Consider the following 22,132-nt stretch of genomic DNA (forward strand, 5'->3'; position numbering starts at 1 on the left):
GTATATTAATGAGTTGAGAATGGACAGGACGAAGTCCTGTGGTATTTGTTTTTCAAAAATTATTTAACAGCAACCAAAGAATACCTGGCCATTGGGGTGCATATATCTGTCAGACAGCAGAAGTAAGATCTGCTCCTTTGCAAAAGACATGTCAATCCTGGCAAATTGTACACTATGAAATGCCAGGTCCCAGGAAGCAAACTGAAACCAAATGAAAATAATATATTCTAATATATATAAATACACAATTTTATTACACCTCCCCCTTTCCCCCCCTCCCCCCCCCCCCCCCCAAAGTAACAAAAACTACTGCTTAGTCTAAAAAAATGTAAAGTACCACATTCAGACCTTGTGATCTATAGAACAGTACATGTCATCTCTATGGCCAATAGTTAACAGAATGTCATGTGGCCATCACAATGACCAACTGCCTTTGCTTTCCCCCAAATACTCATTAGAGTTAGGTGGACTCAGGGGTGTCCTAAAAATCCCAGAGTTAAAAATCCCAGTCTTCACCAAGATTCGAACCCGGGACATCTAGGTTCAGAGGCCAAGTGCTTTACCACTCAGCCACCACACCCCATGCTTATACTATACAGCCTGAAAAATAAAATATAAATTTAACAATTTTTAAATTTCTTTTCTTTGTTTTTTTTTGTTTTCTCAGTTTCAGAGTTTCCTTAAGAAATGGAAAAAGTTACATCTTAGCCTGAACCTCCTGCAGAGGATTGAAATATTGCAGTGTGCAGGGTTCAATAGGCATCGTAAATATCCAGAAATTCTAATCCCTCCTCTTCATTGAGATTCAAGCACTTTACCATTTAGCCACCATGCTTCCAAAGTATCTTTGTTGGAAATATTTTTTTTTAATTTAATTTTTGTTTACGTATCAATTTATTAATAAATATTTTTTTTTACAGAAATCTAGGTGAACAATATTCATTACATATGCACAATGCTAGACTTAAACTATACTTGCGATGTTTACAACTGTGGTTTTAGCGTACAGTTGGTTACAACAGAAATTAAAATTTGATTTTTATTATTAATGAGCATTACAAAAAATATGTTAGGAAGAAAAAGTATTTCTTCTTTGATTTAGTTAATTCAATATATAAAGAAATAATCTAATGCTAACATATTTAAAATAACTTGATTTCTTAAAACGACTCTGGTTATAATAACAGGATGATTTTTTCTACAAGTACATTTCTAAATCTTTATACGTTGGATCTCATGACTCTTAATGTTAAGTAAAGATGAAGCAAGCTGCTCACCCATGGAAATTCCCATTTGTCAGGCACCAGGAGAATGTCATGACAAGACAAATGGTTCCAGCCAATCTTCTTCTTGCCATGCAGTGTACGGAAATAATTTATTAGATGACGGTTTCTTAACTCTGAAAACAAAAAATAATGGATAAAACAAAAATTTAAAAAAAAATCAGCCGTTTAACAACTCGAAACTAACCTTTATTTTTAACTTCCATATTTAGGATGTACAATTGCTTGGACCACAATAGACCAGCTACTGCCTGCCGACATATATTCATCTCCTCATTGGTTGCATTCTTTGGTATAACCTGAAAGTATTAATCAATGGAACACAAATGAGTTCACAGAAACAGATGTTTGATTTAGTTACAAGCTTAATAATCTAAGATAAAACATTAATAAATAAATGTAATATTAATGTTGTAGATTCTGGTTTTGTGCTGCACCAAAATATTCTGTTTCAGAGATCCGAAGAGTTAGTTTTCTATTAAGTGTACAACTACAAATAAGTTTTTAAAATAACTATTTCTTTCTAGCTCTGGTACAAAGTCAATCCTATTTAAACAGTAGTCTAAACACACAGAAAGAAAAAAAATTTTAATTTGTGGCTAAGAGGCCAAGGGTGTTTGAGTTTGAGATCTGACACGAGCAGCAGAGTTGTGTTTACTGAGCACAGAAAGGCAGCGTGGTAAACCTTCTACCAAATACCGCCTGCCCTTACTGGTCCAAAAAAGAGATTGGACCATACTGCACTGAGTATGCTATAAGCATGAGAGTTGTGTTTATTCAAATAGCCCTTACCAAAAAAAAAACAAGGACTCACCTTGTGATAGAACTCATTGGCTTTGGCCTTCTGGAAAGTAAAAACCTCATCCAGCCTGACTACACTGCGTTCTCCCACACAATCTGCAGGGAAAATCTGCCAGTAGACACAGGTTTTAGACTTGCCCGGAAGGTCAATGGTCATCCAAGCGCAACACTTGGTACCATTCTGTTTGGGATTGACTGCATTACTGTCATCTGGGATGGAGTAAATTAATACTTGAACATTTAGAACAAGATTACAGTCTATTATTAGAACACCCCTACAGCCTTTCTCTTTAAATCCTGCTAAGAATAGCTACAACCCTACAGCCTCTCTCTTTATATCCTGCTAAGAACAGTTGCACCCCTAAAGCCTCTCTCTTTATATCCTGCTAAGAACAGCTACACCCCTACAGCCTTTCTCTTTATATCCTGCTAAGAACAGCTACACCCCTCAAGCCTCTCTCTTTATATCCTGCTAAGAACAGCTACACCCCTCAAGCCTCTCTCTTTATATCCTGCTAAGAACAGCTACACCCCTACAGCCTCTCTCTTTATATCCTGCTAAAAACAGCTACACCCCTACAGCCTCTCTCTTTATATCCTGCTAAAAACAGCTACACCCTTACAGCCTTTCTCTTTATATCCTGCTAAAAACAGCTACACCCCTACAGCCTCTCTCTTTATATCCTGCTAAGAACAGCTACACCCCCTACAGATGAGATGACAACAACATTATAGTCATCTTCCACTCACAACATTTTACTACAATGTTTCCAAAGTTTAACTTTCACTGACATATATCAGATACACAATAGAAGCTTGTGTGGAATCAGGGGAATCTAAATCTCTAAAATCTTCTGCTGGGAATAAAAATGGATTAAACCCAAAATCTTCAGCCCTCATCCAACACATCATATAGCCCAAGAAGTATAATGTGGTCAGATACCAACACATCATATAGCCCAAGAAGTATAATGTGGTCAGATACCAACACATCATATAGCCCAAGAAGTATAATGTGGTCAGATACCAACACATCATATAGCCCAAGAAGTATAATGTGGTCAGATACCAACACATCATATAGCCCAAGAAGTATAATGTGGTCAGATACCAACACATCATATAGCCCAAGAAGTATAATGTGGTCAGATACCAACACATCATATAGCCCAAGAAGTATAATGTGGTCAGATACCATAAATAATGTATCTATGGAATGCATCTTTCACGTGTCTCTTATCCTCTAGTCTTTCTGAAATAAATGTATCCGTAGATAGACTGTGGCTGCGGCTAGTGTCTGTATCACTTTCTAATATATCCATATCATTTGTCTCTGCATTGTTTTCAGTAAAAAGAAGCTTGTTCAACGTCACGTTGGTGCCATAGTTAAAATTTATTCTGAAAATACCTGAAAAAAATACAGAAAAATAAAGTGAAATAAGAGAAACTTTTAGTCTCTGTAAATGTGTTTCTAAGTCAAGAGAATGGTTAGCACAAACCAATCCCATTCTTAAGGCTAAATGTCATCCACAGTGGCTGTACAGTCTATGTCACACCTTCAGTCTAATGACTAAATATGTACAGGTGGAAAGACTAACAGTATTCTCCTTAAAGAAATATCTGATTTCCCCCCTCATTAAAAAGCTTTCAAAACTGCAGGCTCTAATGTCAGCCCCATTGAAGACAGTGATACTGCAATAGGCCTTGATTTTGTAGTTGTATGATGGCTGTCTGACTTTGACAAATTACTCAGAAAATGTTTGAGTTTCTTGAACAGGTGTATTAGATGTGTTTTTAAATACTTATGAACAAGACCTGAACATTAACAAGATGTAAGGACTAAACCCAGATTGTTAGATACTTAAATAAAATTTAATGCATAAAAGCCACAGTCGAGTCTCTGACTGTAATAAGATGTTGTCACCTGGAATTCCTAACAACAACTGACTGATAATAACACAAATAAACTAAAAAAAAACCTAATGTGCGATGTCACTAAATGTCGTCAACTATGGTGCATCTCTATACTAAGTGTCTATCATACAAGTGATAGCCAGCAAAGCAATTCTGCACAGGCAGTCTTAGAACTAGCCAAGCCAGAGGGCGGACATTACTGCCCTTTGCAAGGTATTCAGAGCAGGGCAAGATTCACTGATGGCACTAGGAGTTGGGTACACTGTCTTATCAATGTGGATTGGAGGTGGATTGTAGGCGGCTGTTTGGTAAAGAGCTTGAGAGGTCTCAGGTTCAAATCTGTGAGTCTCTGAAATTTTTGGGATGCCATCTCTAATGACTAACTGACATAGCTGAGGATAGAAAAGGCTGGCCACATTCACCCTTGTTAACCGCTGGCCATAGAGACAAATGACCTTTATGTAATAGTAGGCTAGTAGACACTTAACAAACACTTTCTTGTCTGTTTAAATGCTAGCTTTACTTTCGTACACCGTCCCAATATATAGGTCTATAAGGCTTTCATAATCCCTGTTAATTAGCATGTCTGCAGTGTAGGTTACTGCGTTACAATAAGTTTACAGGCCAGACAAAACAATAACATTTACTATCACACTTTCCACTATCTGTTCTATAGATTGCAAGGTTTCAAAGGAAAACTTGACCTTTTTTTTTTTATGGGATTGTATTCTGATGGTAAGATTTCAGAGTCTTCTAGTATATCACTGACCAAAATAACTGATAGCAGAAAGGGGGAATAATTTAATAAAGGTTAGAGAATTTACTGCATTAAAATTGTGGTGAATAAGGGTAGGGTAACAACAACAAGGCAAGCACTTACCCATATCATAAATAGCATCCACTCCATCTCCGCCAATCAACTGAAACAAGGGAGGGTTGTCGATTTTGTTGGGGCTAGGCTTGCTCCAAGTGTTTCTAGACAAAAGTGAACAATGCAACACATCAAGTCTCAACACAGCTAGTGTATTCACACCTAGTGTATATTTCACTAGTGTATTCACTACTATTGTATTCATGGCTAGTGAAAAAAAGGGAGGAATGGAGAAAGACGGTCGACAAATCTTGCCTGGTGCCCCAACGGTCCAACAGACTAAGGGATAGGTAAAAAATTTTCACAGCTAGTGTATTCACAGCCTATTTCTTCTTCTTCTTCTAGCCAGCTTTTTGCTGCTGAGCTGTTAGCTCTTTTGCAGACTGTGCCAAGGAAAAATAGTATGCTGTTCTCTTCAGTTGTTCAGCACTGCCGTACAGGGTGTTGGTTATGTTGGGCTGTAGAGTAGAATCTGCCTAAGGGAAGGGGCATTCAAAGAGGATATGGTTTCATAAGAGTGGGAACAGTGTCTACAAAGGGGGAGTAGTATGGGATTTATTTTGTTAAGATGGTAATTTAACAGGTGTGTGTCCTGTTCTTAGTTGGAAGATTCACAGCCTAACATTTTCACTATTTCTCCAGCACAGACCTCTAATCGGTACTGGTACTGGTACCTGACATGCACTCAGGAAATAAGGGAGATTTTCAAGAGTGCTGGCTAAATGACACCCTCATTAAACGCCATAAAAATAGAAGAGCTTTAAAACATCTGCCCAATAGATCCCAAGTTCTGAAAAGAGTAGCTTATCATATCATCCTCATCATCAAAGTCACATGCTTTATCAACAGCTTACTAAAGCCTTAATTTTGTCACAATTGTCTGTCCTCAAGAGATTCAACATTGTGGCTCAAGTTATTTTACCTTTAAACTAACCTGAAGAAAAACTGTGGTATGACGTCAACCTTGGCCTGCTCTTTCGATTGGTTGGTAACAGTCACACGGCAGATAAGAGTGTGTGCCGCTGGCTTGGCATACTCAATGTTGATATCCCAGTAGTTACTTTCAAAGATACCTTTATCAAAGAAACAAATACAGCACCATTATAGGATCAATTAAAGTGTAAAAATGTGTCTAGGTTGCCAATAGCAATAAAAGATGCTTTGACAGAATAGTTGTCCAGAAAACACTGAGCACTTAGAGCTAAAAATAGCTAATGAGAGCCCATGGGATCTAAAAATAAACATAGACTTTACAGTAATGATAATCTTGACATTTCTAGAAGTAGGACTGTGTAACTTTTAAAGACTCTTCATACTAAACAAAACAGCACTCAACTGTTAGCCACCTCACCAAGGAAGAAGAATCTAACAAGATACTATGAAATGACAAAAGACTATAAGCAAGATCCATAAAACATTTTTTCTCATGACACATTTCTAGAACTACTGGACTAAAGCTACAAATGCTTCATCTACAGCAAACAGCATCTCTCATGCAAGAATACCAAGAGACTTTACATTCAGTATCTGTCATCAGCAGGAAACAATCAACTGATGAAACCAAAAACTCAACAACAGAATGGCATAGGCCACATTCTTTTCTAGAACCTCTCCCAGATAGCAGTTCTATACAATTGTACTATTTGTATGACTCATGTCACCAGTTACTCAGTGTTACGACACAAGACTCTTCGAAATAATAATAGACTCTCAGGTTATTACTCTATAAATACTTTAATATTACAACAAGTTATGTAAATCCAAACATTTCATTCCTCTTCCTGTCAATTACTCCCGGCTTCCCCTTTTCAACATCCTTTCCATTCATTACACAAATTCGCACCATTATTCATGCACACCGTGCTGCGCTACGACTGTAACACCCCCCTTGTTTGCTAAGTTCGATGTACATCGAACGTCTTTTAAATATCAAATACAATTATAAATCACTGTTCAATATAATTATATTATCTTCATTAATTCTCATTCTTTTAAACCAGGTAAAAACCAACGACAACAAAACCCTCCAACAGCAAAATTAAATATCATCATTCTTTACATTATTATTTTAGGTTCAAAATTACTTATATCCATCCCAATGTATAATGTCCAGACTTCCCCAACGAATCAATCAGAGTAAATCTCATAATTCACAATTATAACTATAATTAACTTGGTAACTGTAATACTATATTTTACATTTCTAACAATGGTTTCATCAAATTCTCAATATAACACCATATATTAATATCTCGACACCTCACACATGTAACAAAGCTTCGTCAATCCATACAGTCTTCGATTACATATACATGTAATATGTGTATATTTACAAAATGTTCCAATCTGTTATAGATGTCTATTCATTACACTGCTATTCATTGTGTTCTCACCGAAATGATTTTACTGACATTATTCTTTTGACCAACCAACAGAAACAAAATTGACGTGGCCAAGCTCCTTTCCTTACTTCCATTTCTTTTCCGTCTTAGGTACACCGTGATAATGTGTCCGCTATCACATTGTCTTTCCCTGGTATTGTCCTGACCTCAAAGTTATAATCCATAAGTTGCAATGCCCATCTGGCTATTCTGTTGTTCCCTAGTTTATTTGTATTAATGAAGGCCAAGGGAGCGTGATCCGTCCATAGTTCAAATTTAGCTCCCATTAGGTAGAACCCTAATTTTGTTATACCCCATACAATGGCTAGTCCTTCCTTTTCAATGGTAGCATATTTCAACTCAGATGTTGTCAGTTTTCTACTCACATATAAAACAGGATGTGGGACACCATTCCATTTTTGCATTAGACAGCCTCCTATTGCAATGGCTGATGCATCTGTAGCCAAAATAAATTCCTTAGTATTGTCAGGTAATTTCAAAATCGGTGCCCCAGAAAAGAAAGTTTTAATTATGTCCAGTGCTTCTTGACATTCCTCCGTCCACACTATATTGTTAGGTTTTCCTTTCTTTGTTAGATTTGTTAGTGGTTCAATTATTTCTGAAAAATTTGCGATAAATTTTCTATAAAAGTTGCATAACCCCAAAAGGCTTCTAATTTGCTTCTTTGTCTTTGGTACCTTAATGTCCAATATTTTTGATACAGTTTCTTCCAATGGTGTAATGTACTCATTTTTAATCTTATACCCCAAAAATGAAATTTCACTTAGGCCAATTTTTATCTTTGTTGGTTTCAATGTTAAATTGTTTTCTTTGATAATTTTAAAAACCTCTCCAAGGCTTTGTATATGCTCATCCCATTGCTCACTAAAAATGCATATATCATCTAAATAACAAATTGTGTCTCTTCTATGGCTAAATAATTTGGCCATCATTCTGTTAAACGTGGCTGGAGCATTTACCAAGCCAAAGCTCATCACATTCCATTGATATATGCCCGAAGGTGTCTTAAATGCCGATAATGGTTTAGCTTCTTGTTTTAGAGGTACTTGCCAGTATCCTCTTGACAGATCCAACATGCTAAAAATCTTTGCATTTTTTAGCTTAGTAAACATTTCTTCTGCTTGTGGCATTGGAAATGGATCAAATTGTGTGACTTTATTCAACTGTCGATAATCCACACACAATCTTAAGTTGCCACACTTTTTTTTAACAAGCACGACTGGTGCAGCCCATGGTGAACTAGATGGTTCTATCACTCCAAGTGTTAGTAGCTCATCAATTTCCTTCTGTAATGTTTCTCTATGGTGTAATGGGATCGTATATTGTGGCAGTTTATTCGGTACTTTGCCAGTTAACTTGATATCATGTTCTATAATACTTGTTTTCCCAGGTAAATCCGTAAAAATATTCTTATACTCCTCAATTAGTGCCTTGATTTCTTTAGCTCTATCAAGAGAAACTCCATCCACCCTGACATCCTTCCATGTTTGCCTACTTTCTGTTGCCACTGTCTCTATTGGTCTAAACCTTTCCTCTGTCTCCATTTCTTCCGTCACACAGGCACTCATTGTCATTGACTCATCCTTACTCCTTACTTCACTTCTTTGTCTTGGTGTAAATTCTTTTAACAAATCCACATGAAATATTTTTAACATCGAATCAATGTCTATTTCATAATCCATATCGCTAATTTTCCTTGCTACTTTGTATGGTCCCAGCCAATTTGTGCCCGAAGCATTATTGTTATCCTTATGTAAGACCAAAACATCTTGTCCTACCTCTAATTCCGTCATTTTTCTATGTTCATTCACTCTGGAATGTGCTAATTCATTTCTCTCTAGCATCTGTCTATCCGCTTCTTCACATGCCTTTATAATCTGATTTCTAGTTTCTGTCACAATATCATAACTGTCATTAGTTACTACATGATCCTGTGGGATTATCAAATCTTTCAATATTGTCATTGGACCTCGTGGATTTCCTCCATAAATCATTTGAAATGGTGAAAACCCTGTTATTTCATTACGACTCTCCCTGTATGCAAATAGTATTGACGGTATTGCCATATCCCACTCTTTGGGTTTATCATCCATTACTTTATATAATGATTTCTTTAGATTGACATTAAAACGTTCACAAGTGCTCTGTGGATAATACGAGGTTGTAACCCTTTGCTGTATCCCAAACATGTTCAAGAATGTTGTAGCCAATTGACAGTTGAATTGAGTGTCCCTATCTGACAATATTTCTCTAGGAAATCCAAATCTTGTAAATAACGTATATAATGCTTGTACTATATCTCTGGCTTCAATTCGTTTGAGTGGGATAGCTTCCGGCCATCTGGAGCACACGTCTATCACAGTTAGGATATAACGGTGACCCCTATTTGATACCACTGGCATTGGACCGATTAAATCAATCGCTATTTTACTAAATGGTCTATCTGGTAAATCCATCCTTTGTAATGGTACTTTTATGTTTCTTGCTCCTTTTCTAGAACATAGTTGGCACGAAGTCACATAACTTTTTATGTCCTTATTAATTGATGGCCAATAATAATTCTGAAATATTCTTTGTTTCGTTTTGTGTAATCCCAGATGTTCTGTGTGTGCTATATCGTGTCCATTTTCCATTACACGCTGCCTGAATTCTCTGGGTACCACAAACTGGATTACTTTTTTTCCATGCCATTCAATCTCTCTAACAAGAGTTCCTCTTTCTACATAGAATCTTCCTCCTCTACCTCCTTTCTTTGCTAATTGGAGTAACTCTGGATCATTTTTTTGTTTTGTGATAAATTTTTCTTTGTTAAATCCTATGTCTTTGATTTCAATTGTTTCTGTGTTTTCATCTTGTTCTTCATCTTGCTCTTTTTCCATAGTTGATAACTCGAACAACTTTGCCAAATCTCCTTCCTCTACATCTTTACTACAGGATCGAGTAGTGGCCATTCCACAACAATTTTTCCAAACTGCTATCTCATTTTCCGTGCACTTCTTTATGTTTGGTATATTGCCAATAATCAAATCAATTTGATCATGGTCTATAACACATGCCTCTACGCTCCCGGTATAATACGGTGTTTTAATGTTCACTCGGGCTACGGGTAATCGAACTGTTTTACCATCAAACATAATACATGCTTTGTTTTTTCCAGTATATTCATGATCTTCAACCAATTTTCGGTTTATTCCAACAATAGTGCTTCCAGTGTCCCTTATCGTTCTTACAGCCTTATTTCCTACAAATGTTTGAAAACAATCTAGACTTCCCGAACTCGACAATAACGACAAACTTTGATCTCTTCCATTTCTTCTGCCATCATATCTTCCCTGTCTGTTTCCTTGATATCTCCCTCTGTAGCTATTATACTGGCCTTGTCTACTATCTATTTGGCTCCTTCCTTGTCCTCTAAACCTATTCTGTCCTTCATATCTAAATCTTCTATTGTTGCTATAACTGTCTTGTGTTTCTCTAGCTCTATTAAATGCTACTATTTCTTCAATATCGCTACCTCTGTTTAACTTTTTTTCAGGATGTGCCACTTTGTAAGCCCTTATTAATTTTACAATCTCGTCTACAGATTTTGGCTTTCTCTCCAGCAGGAATATTTTTAGTTCGTCCTGACTCTCATAAATGACTTTATCCAGCATAAGAAATACCTTTAGTCCATCAAACGTCTTCTCTATTTTTGATGACTCTGTCCAATTGTCAAAGTAGCTATTCATCTTGTCTAAAAATGTTTGGGGATCCTCGTTGGTTTCAATGGTGCAATTAACATATTGTTGACGATAAAACGCCTCAGTTTTTCCAAATGTTCGTAGTAATTGCTCCTTTACTATTTGGTAATTATTCTGATTCATGCAGATCTTTGACGGTACCTCCGCTGCAAATGACTTCGATAACAAAAATGTCCATTTATCTTCAGGAAAAGCCAATTCTTTCATTTCAATTTCAAACTTCTTTAAGAAAATATCTATGTCTATTTTATTCTCATCAAACATTGTACCTTTATATTTTGCCAATTTATTTCCAGACACGTCATTTTTCTTTCCAGTACCTTGCTCTTCAGCTTTTCCTTTTTTTATTTCCAACTTTTCTTTCTCTATGGCTAACCTTTCTTTCTCCATAGCTAGCTTCTCTTTCTCAATTTCTTTATCCGTAAATAATTTCTCTTTACTGATAGCCAACTTCTCTTTCTCTATTTCCTTTTCCATGACTAACTTCTCTTTCTCTCTTTCTTTTTCCATGGCTAACTTCTCTTTCTCTATTTCCTTTTCCATGGCTAACTTCTCTTTCTCTATTTCCTTTTCCTTGCCTAGTTTCTCTCTTTCTATTAATCTTTTTTGTACATATTTTCTCAGCTCTGCTCCTTCTAATTCCAATAGTCTCCCTTCTTCTTTCAAAGCAACTATTTCAGCTTTATCCGCCATTTGTAATTTTTCTTTATCGAGTTATCTGGCCATATCCATTAAATATATTTGATTCTCCTATACTTAATGCCTGGAAACAATATTCATATCTAAATGTAATGTAATGAACCAAACGTTTAATGTTACTCGAATACAAATATGTATCTACTTCCCGTAATACTCTTCTTCCTGCTGGTATAACTTCCAATGCTAGTGTATATTCTCCGCCGGTGATATGAATCTTTCGTTGTTTGTCTATATGCCGTGGTCAGTGTATATCCGTTGGTCCTAAATGGGCACTGTTCTCCACCGTAGTCAAAATTCACTAGTGTTGCCCACAGCAGTGCTAATAATCGTACAAATTTCCATTAATATTGAATGTTAAAGGTTATTGTTGAGAACTATGACCCGCCAGACCAATGAAGATGTACGTTTTCACATTGGTGAATGTAGAGAATGGGCCGTCATAATAATTATAATGATATAAATCTAGATTTAAATGTTAATCCAGTTGATTAATTCAGCAATAATGTTTTTAGTTAAATTTCAACTAAAGGTTTATGTTTACCAGTGAGTCTAGTACATAGCTTTAGAGATTTAGATGACGCTAACTCTCTCAATCCTAATAGATCTAGAGATCTAGAGATTTTGTTACACTTTGTAGTACTAGTAATACCTCCGTAGACAGGAATTAGATACCGTTATAACGCAGGTCTTGCCTTTTCCGTTGGGCGCCACTTGTTACGACACAAGACTCTTCGAAATAATAATAGACTCTCAGGTTATTACTCTATAAATACTTTAATATTACAACAAGTTATGTAAATCCAAACATTTCATTCCTCTTCCTGTCAATTACTCCCGGCTTCCCCTTTTCAACATCCTTTCCATTCATTACACAAATTCGCACCATTATTCATGCACACCGTGCTGCGCTACGACCGTAACACTCAGACAGCTTAAAATACCTATGTGTTATAATAATTGAAAAGTTATAAGGAATATCCATATTGAAGAAATAATGAAGAGATCAAAGGATTTAAGGGTTTATTGTACAACAAATGTACAAATCTAACAAGAACATAAAAGAAAAATTCTATTTAACCTTGGTAAGACCAATCTAAGAATATGTCTTCGACTTGAGACCCCACAACTCAAGAAAACTTAAAAAACTACATGTTACGACACAAGACTCTTCGAAATAATAATACACACTCAGGTCATTACTCTATAAATACTTTAATATTACAACAAGTTAACAAGTTATGTAAATACGAACATTTCATTTCTCTTCCTGTCAATTTCTCCCGGCTTCCCCTTTTACACATCCCTTCCATTCTTTACACAAATTCGCACCATTATTCATGCACACCGTGCTGCGCTACGACCGTAACACTACAACAGATGCAAAGTAGAGCCACAAGATTTATAGCAAACAAATATTCACATTTGACTAAAGTAACACCCATAGTAAAATCACTAAATTTAGAGACACTTCAGGAAAGAAAAAGACTAAATGGGCTTAATAATCTTTTTTTTTTTAGAAGGAACATCTCTAACTTATAAAATAAGAAAAATTTAACAGTAATTAAATAATTGCATATTTCCCATCCATTCAAGAAGTCTTTAGGAAGCCAGTCTCTTGTTTACCTGTGTCAAAGATCTCAAACTCTGGTTCATGAAATGACCTGCCGTGGTTAATCAACTTCTCATAAGGAAACTCAGACTGTGGGTATCTGTACAAAGCTTGCATGTAGGTGTGTCTGGGAGTGTTGTCTAAATAGTAGTACAGCTCTTTCACATCCTCACCATGGTTGCCCTTACAACAGTAAACTATGTTTTAGAAATGTGTCATTTAATGTACATGTCATGCAATTTTAAAATCAAAACCTTTTAGGATTTGTATTTCATCTTATAAAATACAGGCGTTAGTTTGAAAAAGAAGATCATGGAGGCGAGGTGGCTCCTGGGTTCAAATCCTGGTGAAGACTGGAATTTTTAATTTCTGGATCTTTGGGCGCCTTTGAGTCTCTAATGGGTACCTAACATTAGTTGGGGAAAAGTAAAGCGGTTGGTCATTGTGCTGGCCAAATATCACTCATGTTAATCATAGACCACAGAAAAAGATGATTTTTACATCATCTGCCCTATAGATCACAAGGTCTGAAAGGGGAACTTTACTTTTTCTTTTTATTCCTATGCATGTCCCTAGGTCAATCTAATCATGCAGGTTAATCAATGACTTAATTCTGCCAAGTCATTGGTTTTCCTGGCTGACTTAGACAACCCACTCCATGCTCTAATAGCACTAGGGAAGAAGGAACATTTGTACAATTCAAAAGTAAATTGGAATTCCCTTCTGAGACAGAAGATGCAGAGTACACAAATATCTATATGGCCAATGGGTTTATTGACAGTTTTATAAGGCTAAAACAATAGTAAATGGCTTTCACAGATGTCAGCTTTAATCAGAGTTGATTACACAATGACAAGATGAAGTAAAAATCTTTATCACGATTCAAGCTCAGACCTATTGGCCAAGCAGCCAAGTGTTGTATCACTTAGGACACCCATTTAAAAATGTATAACAATCCTATTACTTGGGCCTACTATTTACAGAAGATATTTTTAGTACATAGTTTGAACTGCACTGACACACTAACAAGCCAAATACAAAACGAAGATACCGAAACTTTACATTAATGAATTACAAAATAGCTTTTTTTTTATATTTGATACAAATTTTGTTATTGAAGACTTTTTATAAAAAAAATAAAAAATATTTCCTGACCTGTTATAAAACAGTAAGTTAAAGCAATGGCGTCACTAGGGTCGGTGTCACCCGGTGTGGTAAGCTCGGGGTATAACCCCCCCAAAGGAAAAAAAAAATATCCCCCCTAGAAGAACAAACAACTATTGTTTCTTTTGTTTCTTTATGTTGAACAATAAAACTGTAAGCTAATTAAATATTTGGTAACACCTGAAAATGGATTTTGATTTTATTTTAAAATATCATTGTTTTTTTTTATTTTATCAAAAGTTCTTACATAAATTTAAAATGTAGAAATTGAGAAACCTTGAGCTTAGCTTTTTTTTTTATTAGAGGTTATTTAAGAGCTCCTTATGGAAAAGGCTTTAAATTATACTAGTGTTTCTCAGCTGCTTCCAAAAAGGCAAATCGAGCACTGAATATTTACATTTACATAGTTTAGCAAAGCCTGGAATACCAACAAAAGACATTGATCAGTTTTGTAGATTTAAAAAAAAAAGTTTGATAGCGACCATCCGAATCATTCTGGAAAATAACAAGAGAATAAGGCATCTCGCAACAATTTGTCCAGATTCAGTGACATGTCTAAACAAATTAAGCTGTTGTGTTACAACAGAAGGTGAAATTCTTCAACATCGAGATGGAAATGAGATTAGGGTGTATCTTATTATTTCTTTTTCTTGTAGCCATCGACGATGTCATAAAAAAAACATGTTAAACAGGCTGCATTCAGGTTCCCATGGCGTATACCAAAGTGAGTTGGATTTTGCAGACAATATATCATTACTCTGAAATACAATTAAATGTATATACTAGATGATGGATAAAGACGCCCTCAAAGTTATGCATAGTAGGTGCAGGTTACCCAGTATTCCCATCAACATTGGTCATACAGATAAAAAAGTTAACCTATTTAGGCAGTGTTATCTCAAGCAATGGATATGCATATCATGTGTTGTATTCGGATAGGAAAGCAGGAGTGTCTTTCAAAAAGTAATGGCCTATCTGAACAGACAAATCAATTAGCTTGGAGATTAAAATCTACCTACTCAGTATAATCATTATCCAAACGTCCACCTAAGCTTCAAGTCATGGAAAGTTGAAAAGAGGCTGAGCAGTGATGGCTGATAAGGATCCTACAAATGACATAACATTTACAGAGATAATGTTACCAATAGAGAAATGTTTTCTCGCACAGGCATTTGCCATCTAAGGGAAGTGGCGACTGAACGTTGATTGACATCTGTGAGACATAACATTAGACAAGACGAAATTTGTTTACCAAAGTCAGCCTTAACATGTAAGCTGAAAAGAGGAATGCAAAAAAACATGACTGTCCACGTCTAACATGGCATCACACCTTTTTAGAAGTCCTGAAGTTTTTGGGCACTAGCTGAGAAGTCACCTTAGACTGATTTCTGTGGAGAAAGCTTGCAGCCCTATGCGTTGAATGGTGCGTGAAGGGCTTATATCTATGTGTTTCTCAACATTAGACAATAAAAAGGTAACGTTTGCCACTCAATTGGTCAGATAAGATGTTTGGGGGAGCGCCTTAAGCTCGCTCAAAGTTGTCTGGGGCAAAGACCCAGGCGCCAAGCATTTTCTACATTTCTGAGCTTCAGAAACTATTTCTCCTGGAGTCTACAACGCATTATTTTTCTAGTAATAGGAAGATTAAAAGTCAAATAGAATTATAAATTAAGAAGGCTTGGGACATGTTGATACTAAACTGTGAGAGACATTTGAGGCAGTAATTTTTAATTTTTAAAAGTTGCATTTTGGAAAAGTGCGTTTTTCCCACTTGGGTGTTACCCCTTGGTGGGTGTCACCCGATGCAGCCTGCATCCTCGCAATGCCTAGTGACGCCAGTGAGTTTAAGTTCATGTTCAATTCTTTGAAGTAATCGAACTACTCTGAGAAACCTGTTCTCACATTCTCAAAATATGCTTAAAACAAATGTGAGGAAAAGAAATACCTTTTATTTCCTTATCAACCCTACCTCTTTTCCAGTCAGTCCAAATAGCCTCTCTTTAAGAATGGGGTCTTTCTTGTTCCATAGTGCCAGTGAAGCACAAAGCATCCCAAACTTATCGCAGACTCCTAGTAAACCATCTTCACCCCAGTGGTAAGCTTGCTTTGTTGCATCATAATGACTCAAATAGTCCCAGCTTTGAAAGAGAAATATTCAATTTTCTATTACCAAGTTTAAGCATAGGTCTTTTCTTTTTAATTCTAAAAAAACAAAAAATACAGTCAAACCACAGAGTCCTGCACATAGCTATAATAAAAACTTAGAAAAACAGAAATCATTGATGATTTGCTTTTGTTATATTTAACATCATACATTTTGAACTAATTGACATGGTCCTAAGAGGTTCAATTTATCAAGGTTTGGCTGTATTACAATAGTCCATAAAAAGTATTCTTAATTACCAATATTTGCTATAGCAAAAATAAATGATTAAATAGCTGTTCCCTGTCATTATCATTGCCTTACAGCCTCAAAAAAACAGGTGAAAACATTTCTACAAGTCACAAGCAAAGTGATAGGCAAGTATAAGAAATGATTGGAGGATGATAACAAGGATTGTATCATCTTATCCATCTCTTCTTCTTAGACATTGATACCCGGTCATGTCGCAATACTAAGCAGAGTGATAGGTATGCATAAGAAATGATTGGAAGATGATAACAAGGATTGTATCATCTTATCCATCTCTTCTTCTTAGACATTGATACCCGGTCATGTTGTATGTGCTTCATACTGTAATATTTCATAATGCAAGTCCTCAGGAGATAGAAGAATGCAGATGAATGGGTGTAAGAACACATGTGACACATACTGAAATTATTCTTAAGAACCTATTTTCTGTTTTAAAAATGTCATGTCTTAATTCCTTAGCAAAGAGAGAAAACATTTTTAAAAAATCAAACCATAAAAGTATATTTAAAAAAAAGCAAAAAAACAAACTATAATAATAAAAAAACATAAAAATTAGATATTTCAATAATGTTACAATGGCTTTGGGTGGTTAAAAAGTCTTGGTATTTTCAAAAGTTAAATCTGATGACTCAATATCCAATTGTATCCCTGGGATCAGAGCATTGGTCAAGAACCAACAGAAGTCCTTTTTCAAAATGGAATAATTTAATTTTCCAAGTTGAAATTATAAAATGAATACACACACTGTACTTCATGTAATGTGGGAAGCGTTGTCAAGAGGCTAAGTACCCTTGAACTTGGCTTGGCTACCTATGAAGGGGTCTCGGGGTTTGACACCTGACTCAAGCAGAGTTGTGTTTACTGAGTGCCTAAAGGGAGCATGAAAACCTTCTTCAAGATACCCCCTTCCCCCCACTGGTCCACAAATGAAATTGTACCATAGCACTCTGAACATGCTATAAGCATGAAAGTAGCGCTATATAAAAGCTATAATTTATTTAATAACACATTTTAATTCAAATTCAAGAATAAATTTCCAGTAGTAGACTTAAAATGAAGCTTAATTATATTCTCAGCCTTAATAGCAAAGGAATGATATGGCTGAACTAGTTTGTTCATAACTCACATGTGGATCATACATTAGGAATATGTCAGAAGCACAAGGACACCCAGATCTATCTATGGAGTTTATGGTAATCTATTGAAAACTGGTAAGAACATACAAAATAATTTACCAGTTGCCATCAGGTGAGTTTATGGTAATTTATTGAAAACTGGTAAGAACATACAGAATATTTTACCAGTTGCCATCAGGTGAGTAATCTTCCCTAACAGTTCCCCACTGCCGCTCAGATAAATACGGCCCCCAAAATAATGGATCATTTATATGTTCTTTTGAATTGACATCCTCTTTTTCTGGTCGCTGCTTGGCAAAGGAGTCTCCATATTTGCTTTTCTTGGCTGACGGCTGAGTGGAATCAGAATGAAGTTCTTTTGAGTCTGCTTTGGAATAACGTTTGGAACCACCATGAATGTTATTAGACGCCATGAGTGGCTGTCAGTTCATCAATTTTGAAGATGTTCATAGCAAACTGAAAACAAAATGCATACAGACAATACCAAAATAGTTTTTTGTTTTAAGACAAAGAATTGCATCTAACATTGACAGCACTTAGACTTAAAACGTTTGTAAAATGTTTTACATGATTTGGATGATTCTTCAGGTTTTGAAGATAGTGACATACTAGCCCCAAACCTCCCACAAGACAATAGCGGCTGGCCGGGTTCAAATGCGGAATCATACAAATGGCGCCCTAAGTGCATGCCACATGACCAGGCAGCCATCCAAGCAAGGTCGTGCCTAATAATTGACAAGATAATGATCCTACAGCAGGTTTGGGTGAAAGTTAGACTAAAATGTAATCTTCAGTTCTGAAGGAATGTCCAAAACTTAAAAATCAAACAAACAGTTACTTAAAAAAAAATAACTAGACTAGTTTCTAGATCTAGGATCTGTATTTGCAGAGTCCAGATATACTATCTAGTATTAGTAGCTTATAACCTTTACAGATATAAAATTATTCATATACTATTAAAGTAGACAACTTATATGACTACTTATTATCATTACTAATAGACAAAAAGTAGATGTAGGATGTACATCTATATTATCTAGATTCATATACAATTACAATAAAGATCTATATCTTATAACACTTAATAGAAGATAGTCAAATCTTATGCATGTAAAAAAAATGAAGGCACAATGGCAGAGTGGGTAAAGTGCTTAGCTTCTGAACCAGGGGCCCGGGTTTGAATCCTGGTGAAGACTGGGATTATTACTTTTGAGATCTTCAGGGTGCCTCTGAGTCCACCCAGCTCTAATTGGTACCTGACATTAGTTGCAGGCCACATGACACCCTCCTTAATTGTGGGCCACAGAAACAGATGACCTTTACATCATCTGCCCCATAGACCACTAGGTCTAAAAGGGGAACTTTACTTTTAGGTACATATAAAAATTATCAATGTGTCAATCTAATTGTGCATGTTAATTAGAAACTTAAAATCTGTTAATTCATTGATTTGCTTGGCTGATTCAGGCTACCAATCCCATGCTCTAATAGCACTTTGGAAGAAATAGCAATTGTATAAATTACTTATTAATCCTAGCATATGTAATAAGAAATTACTTATTAATCTTAGCATATGTAATAAGAAATTAGCCTCTATCTTTGTGTCTTTCTTTCTGAGTATTTCATTAGGTTTTGTTTTACTATTTGTAAATTATGGTTCAGTGTTTTCTGTATTATAGCTACTTTACTTTTCTTCTGTCCTGAGGTGTCTCTAAGTTACTAATGGTGTTACTCTAATCAATATTGGAATATTTAGTTTGTTATAAATTTCACAGCTCTATTTTGTATCTGTTCTAGTTTCTTTATGTTTTCTTAAGTTGAGCCTTAAGGGATCCCAAACAGAGACAGAGGATGCATAATCATATTCTAATATTGGCCTAACTAAAGTTGATATTTTTTAATGGTATTAATGTATTACATACTAGATCTATTAATACTAATACTATTATGTATTATTATGACAATTTGAATTTATGAAGTATGACCATTATTGACATTATCAATGATTATCATAATCATTCATTCATTTTGACAATCATTATGTCTCATTATGATTTATTGCAGTGGTTCCCAAACTTTTTTCTCCTGCAGACCCCTAACCATGTTTTCTGATTTACGGAAGACCCCTGCTTAACTTATATTGCATTTTTCAAATTCACCAAATCCATTTTTTTAAACCTATTTTAACTGTAGTGAGTAGAAGAATGAAAAAGTAATTTAAAGCTACATTTATAGTTAGAGAGATCTATCTTTTTAATTAATAAAATTCAAATTTAAAACAAAATAACAATTGATATATATTACTGGAATCTCTGGAAATATGTTTTGTTGTACATTGAAGTAGTCCTTCAAACATTAAATATCAATCAATTTTCTTGATCTTTCACGCCTGGCTCAAATATTGGGTCTGCTAAACTGTTTTCATTAACAGGAGAAAGGCCGAAGGCAAGTAACTGGTGCCTAAACCAATAAGCTTTAGGTAGGTGGGACTTATTAGCTCTCGCTTGCAACCCACCTAGCAGAAGAAAAACTGAATTCAAACCTCTGCAGTACACAGCGCTACACTTCTCAGAGTCTGCAACCCCCCTGATTCCAAACAGTATATATATCATTTGCAAAGAATTACATAAGCATAAGAAGCTTTTAATGTTATAACTCATACCACCTATGTGCCCTTGAACTGTATTGTTGCTTAAAGAAATTCATTTAACAATATCAGATGTAGGTTTGTGTAAAATAATTAGTTTTTAAAACATCTTCAACAGCTGGTAAAATTAAAGCTTTATTTATAGTGTTATCTATTGTGTTTTCCATATTTGGCTTAAAGTAAAGAGATCTTGTAAGGCACTTACAAACCACCATCTTCTCTATATGATGTTGAAGAGAGATTTTGTGGGTCTATTCTGTATTTTATCTTTGAGAATTCGAAAGTTTTTCAAAACTTAATCTTTTTATCAGGGTGGCATTTTATAAGTCTCAAATGATCCTCCAGTGAAATTAGTTTCCTATCGTCATAAAAAGTCACTCAGGCAGCCGCTTGTTTGACAAGGAAGGAATGAATCCCAATTTAAATAATCAAAGCTGTGCAATCTATGGTCATTTTTGTTAAACATTAGTTACATGGAGACAAAATTAAGCAATTTAAATCAGTATTGAAATTAAATGTACAACAATTTTTCGTTTCATTAAAACGATAAATTAGAAGGATAAAGGATTAATTAAGGTACAAATCATATATTAGTTTATAAAATAATTACATTAATAGGATTTGAAAAATAAAGCCATGACCAGCTTAAATGAAATCCATTATCGTAGATCCCTGTGGACATCATATAGACCCCAATTTATTTTTTCCCTTATGTAGACCCCTTGGAAGTCTTTGTAGATCCTTGGGGATCTATATTGACTACTTTGGGAATCCCTGATTTATTCAATCATAATTATATTAATATTTTAATTATTTATTTTTCTTTATCATATTTTACGTTATGACCTAGACTTAGACTAAGTTAGACTATAGTACCTAGAGAAGAGTAGAGACTCTTCGTCTCTAGAGTAGAGTCTAGTAGACTCATATGAGTCATAGACCATTGACCATAGAGCCATAGATATAGTAATTATAGTAGTATGACTGACTCATACTCATAAGTTATAAGTCTAGTGATTAGTTTCTTTTATTAATTTAACTTTTAGTAGTAGAACTAAGAAGTAGAGACTAAGCACTAACCAGTCCAAGACTAAGAGGTCTAATCTAATTAGAGGTCTAATCTAGATTTAGTTTAGTACTAAGATTCTAGACTAGGTCTAGATATCTTAGTCTTAGACTAGGTTAGTAAGTAATATTAAAGTTTAAAGTAATAACTAGACTTAACTATAGTAGTATAGTAATTGTAATACAGATTATAAAAGAAACAGATCTAGATCCAGAATGGGAATATCAATAGATTTCAATAGATCTAAATCTAGATAGATTAGATGTAATCTATCTATTATTCTATTTGTTTGCTTTAATTCTTTAAACCAAAGGTTTTTACGGGACTTGCCTTTTGTTTACAAGCAAAAAAATAAAGGGAGGTAATGCTAAATAATTTACATTTATG

At 35.2% G+C, this 22,132-nt stretch overlaps 1 protein-coding gene across 4 annotated transcripts in view; it reads right to left on the reverse strand.

Annotated features, from left to right (window-relative positions):
• LOC106066376 (uncharacterized) overlaps positions 1-22,082 on the reverse strand; it is a 38,571-nt gene extending 16,489 nt beyond the window's left edge. The window contains exons 1-12 of one of the 4 annotated variants that reach the window (XM_056005223.1): positions 21,930-22,047; positions 20,885-21,122; positions 18,198-18,488; positions 16,453-16,621; positions 13,334-13,502; positions 5,804-5,942; positions 4,879-4,973; positions 3,280-3,492; positions 2,098-2,294; positions 1,471-1,582; positions 1,278-1,399; positions 85-201 (exon numbers count right to left, since the gene is read on the reverse strand). In XM_056005223.1, coding sequence (XP_055861198.1) covers positions 85-201; positions 1,278-1,399; positions 1,471-1,582; positions 2,098-2,294; positions 3,280-3,492; positions 4,879-4,973; positions 5,804-5,942; positions 13,334-13,502; positions 16,453-16,621; positions 18,198-18,445 — 1,581 coding nt within the window. In that variant the 5' untranslated portion in view covers positions 18,446-18,488; positions 20,885-21,122; positions 21,930-22,047. Of the gene's footprint in view, positions 1-84; positions 202-1,277; positions 1,400-1,470; positions 1,583-2,097; positions 2,295-3,279; positions 3,493-4,878; positions 4,974-5,803; positions 5,943-13,333; positions 13,503-16,452; positions 16,622-18,131; positions 18,489-18,599; positions 18,915-20,884; positions 21,123-21,929 lie in introns of those variants that run through there. The other 3 variants (XM_056005222.1, XM_056005224.1, XM_056005225.1) reach the window with 3 other exon arrangements.
• Positions 22,083-22,132: the final 50 nt, after the last annotated feature.

This window comes from Biomphalaria glabrata, chromosome 12, assembly GCF_947242115.1.
Source record: "Biomphalaria glabrata chromosome 12, xgBioGlab47.1, whole genome shotgun sequence".
Taxonomy (NCBI): Eukaryota; Metazoa; Mollusca; class Gastropoda; family Planorbidae; genus Biomphalaria; species Biomphalaria glabrata.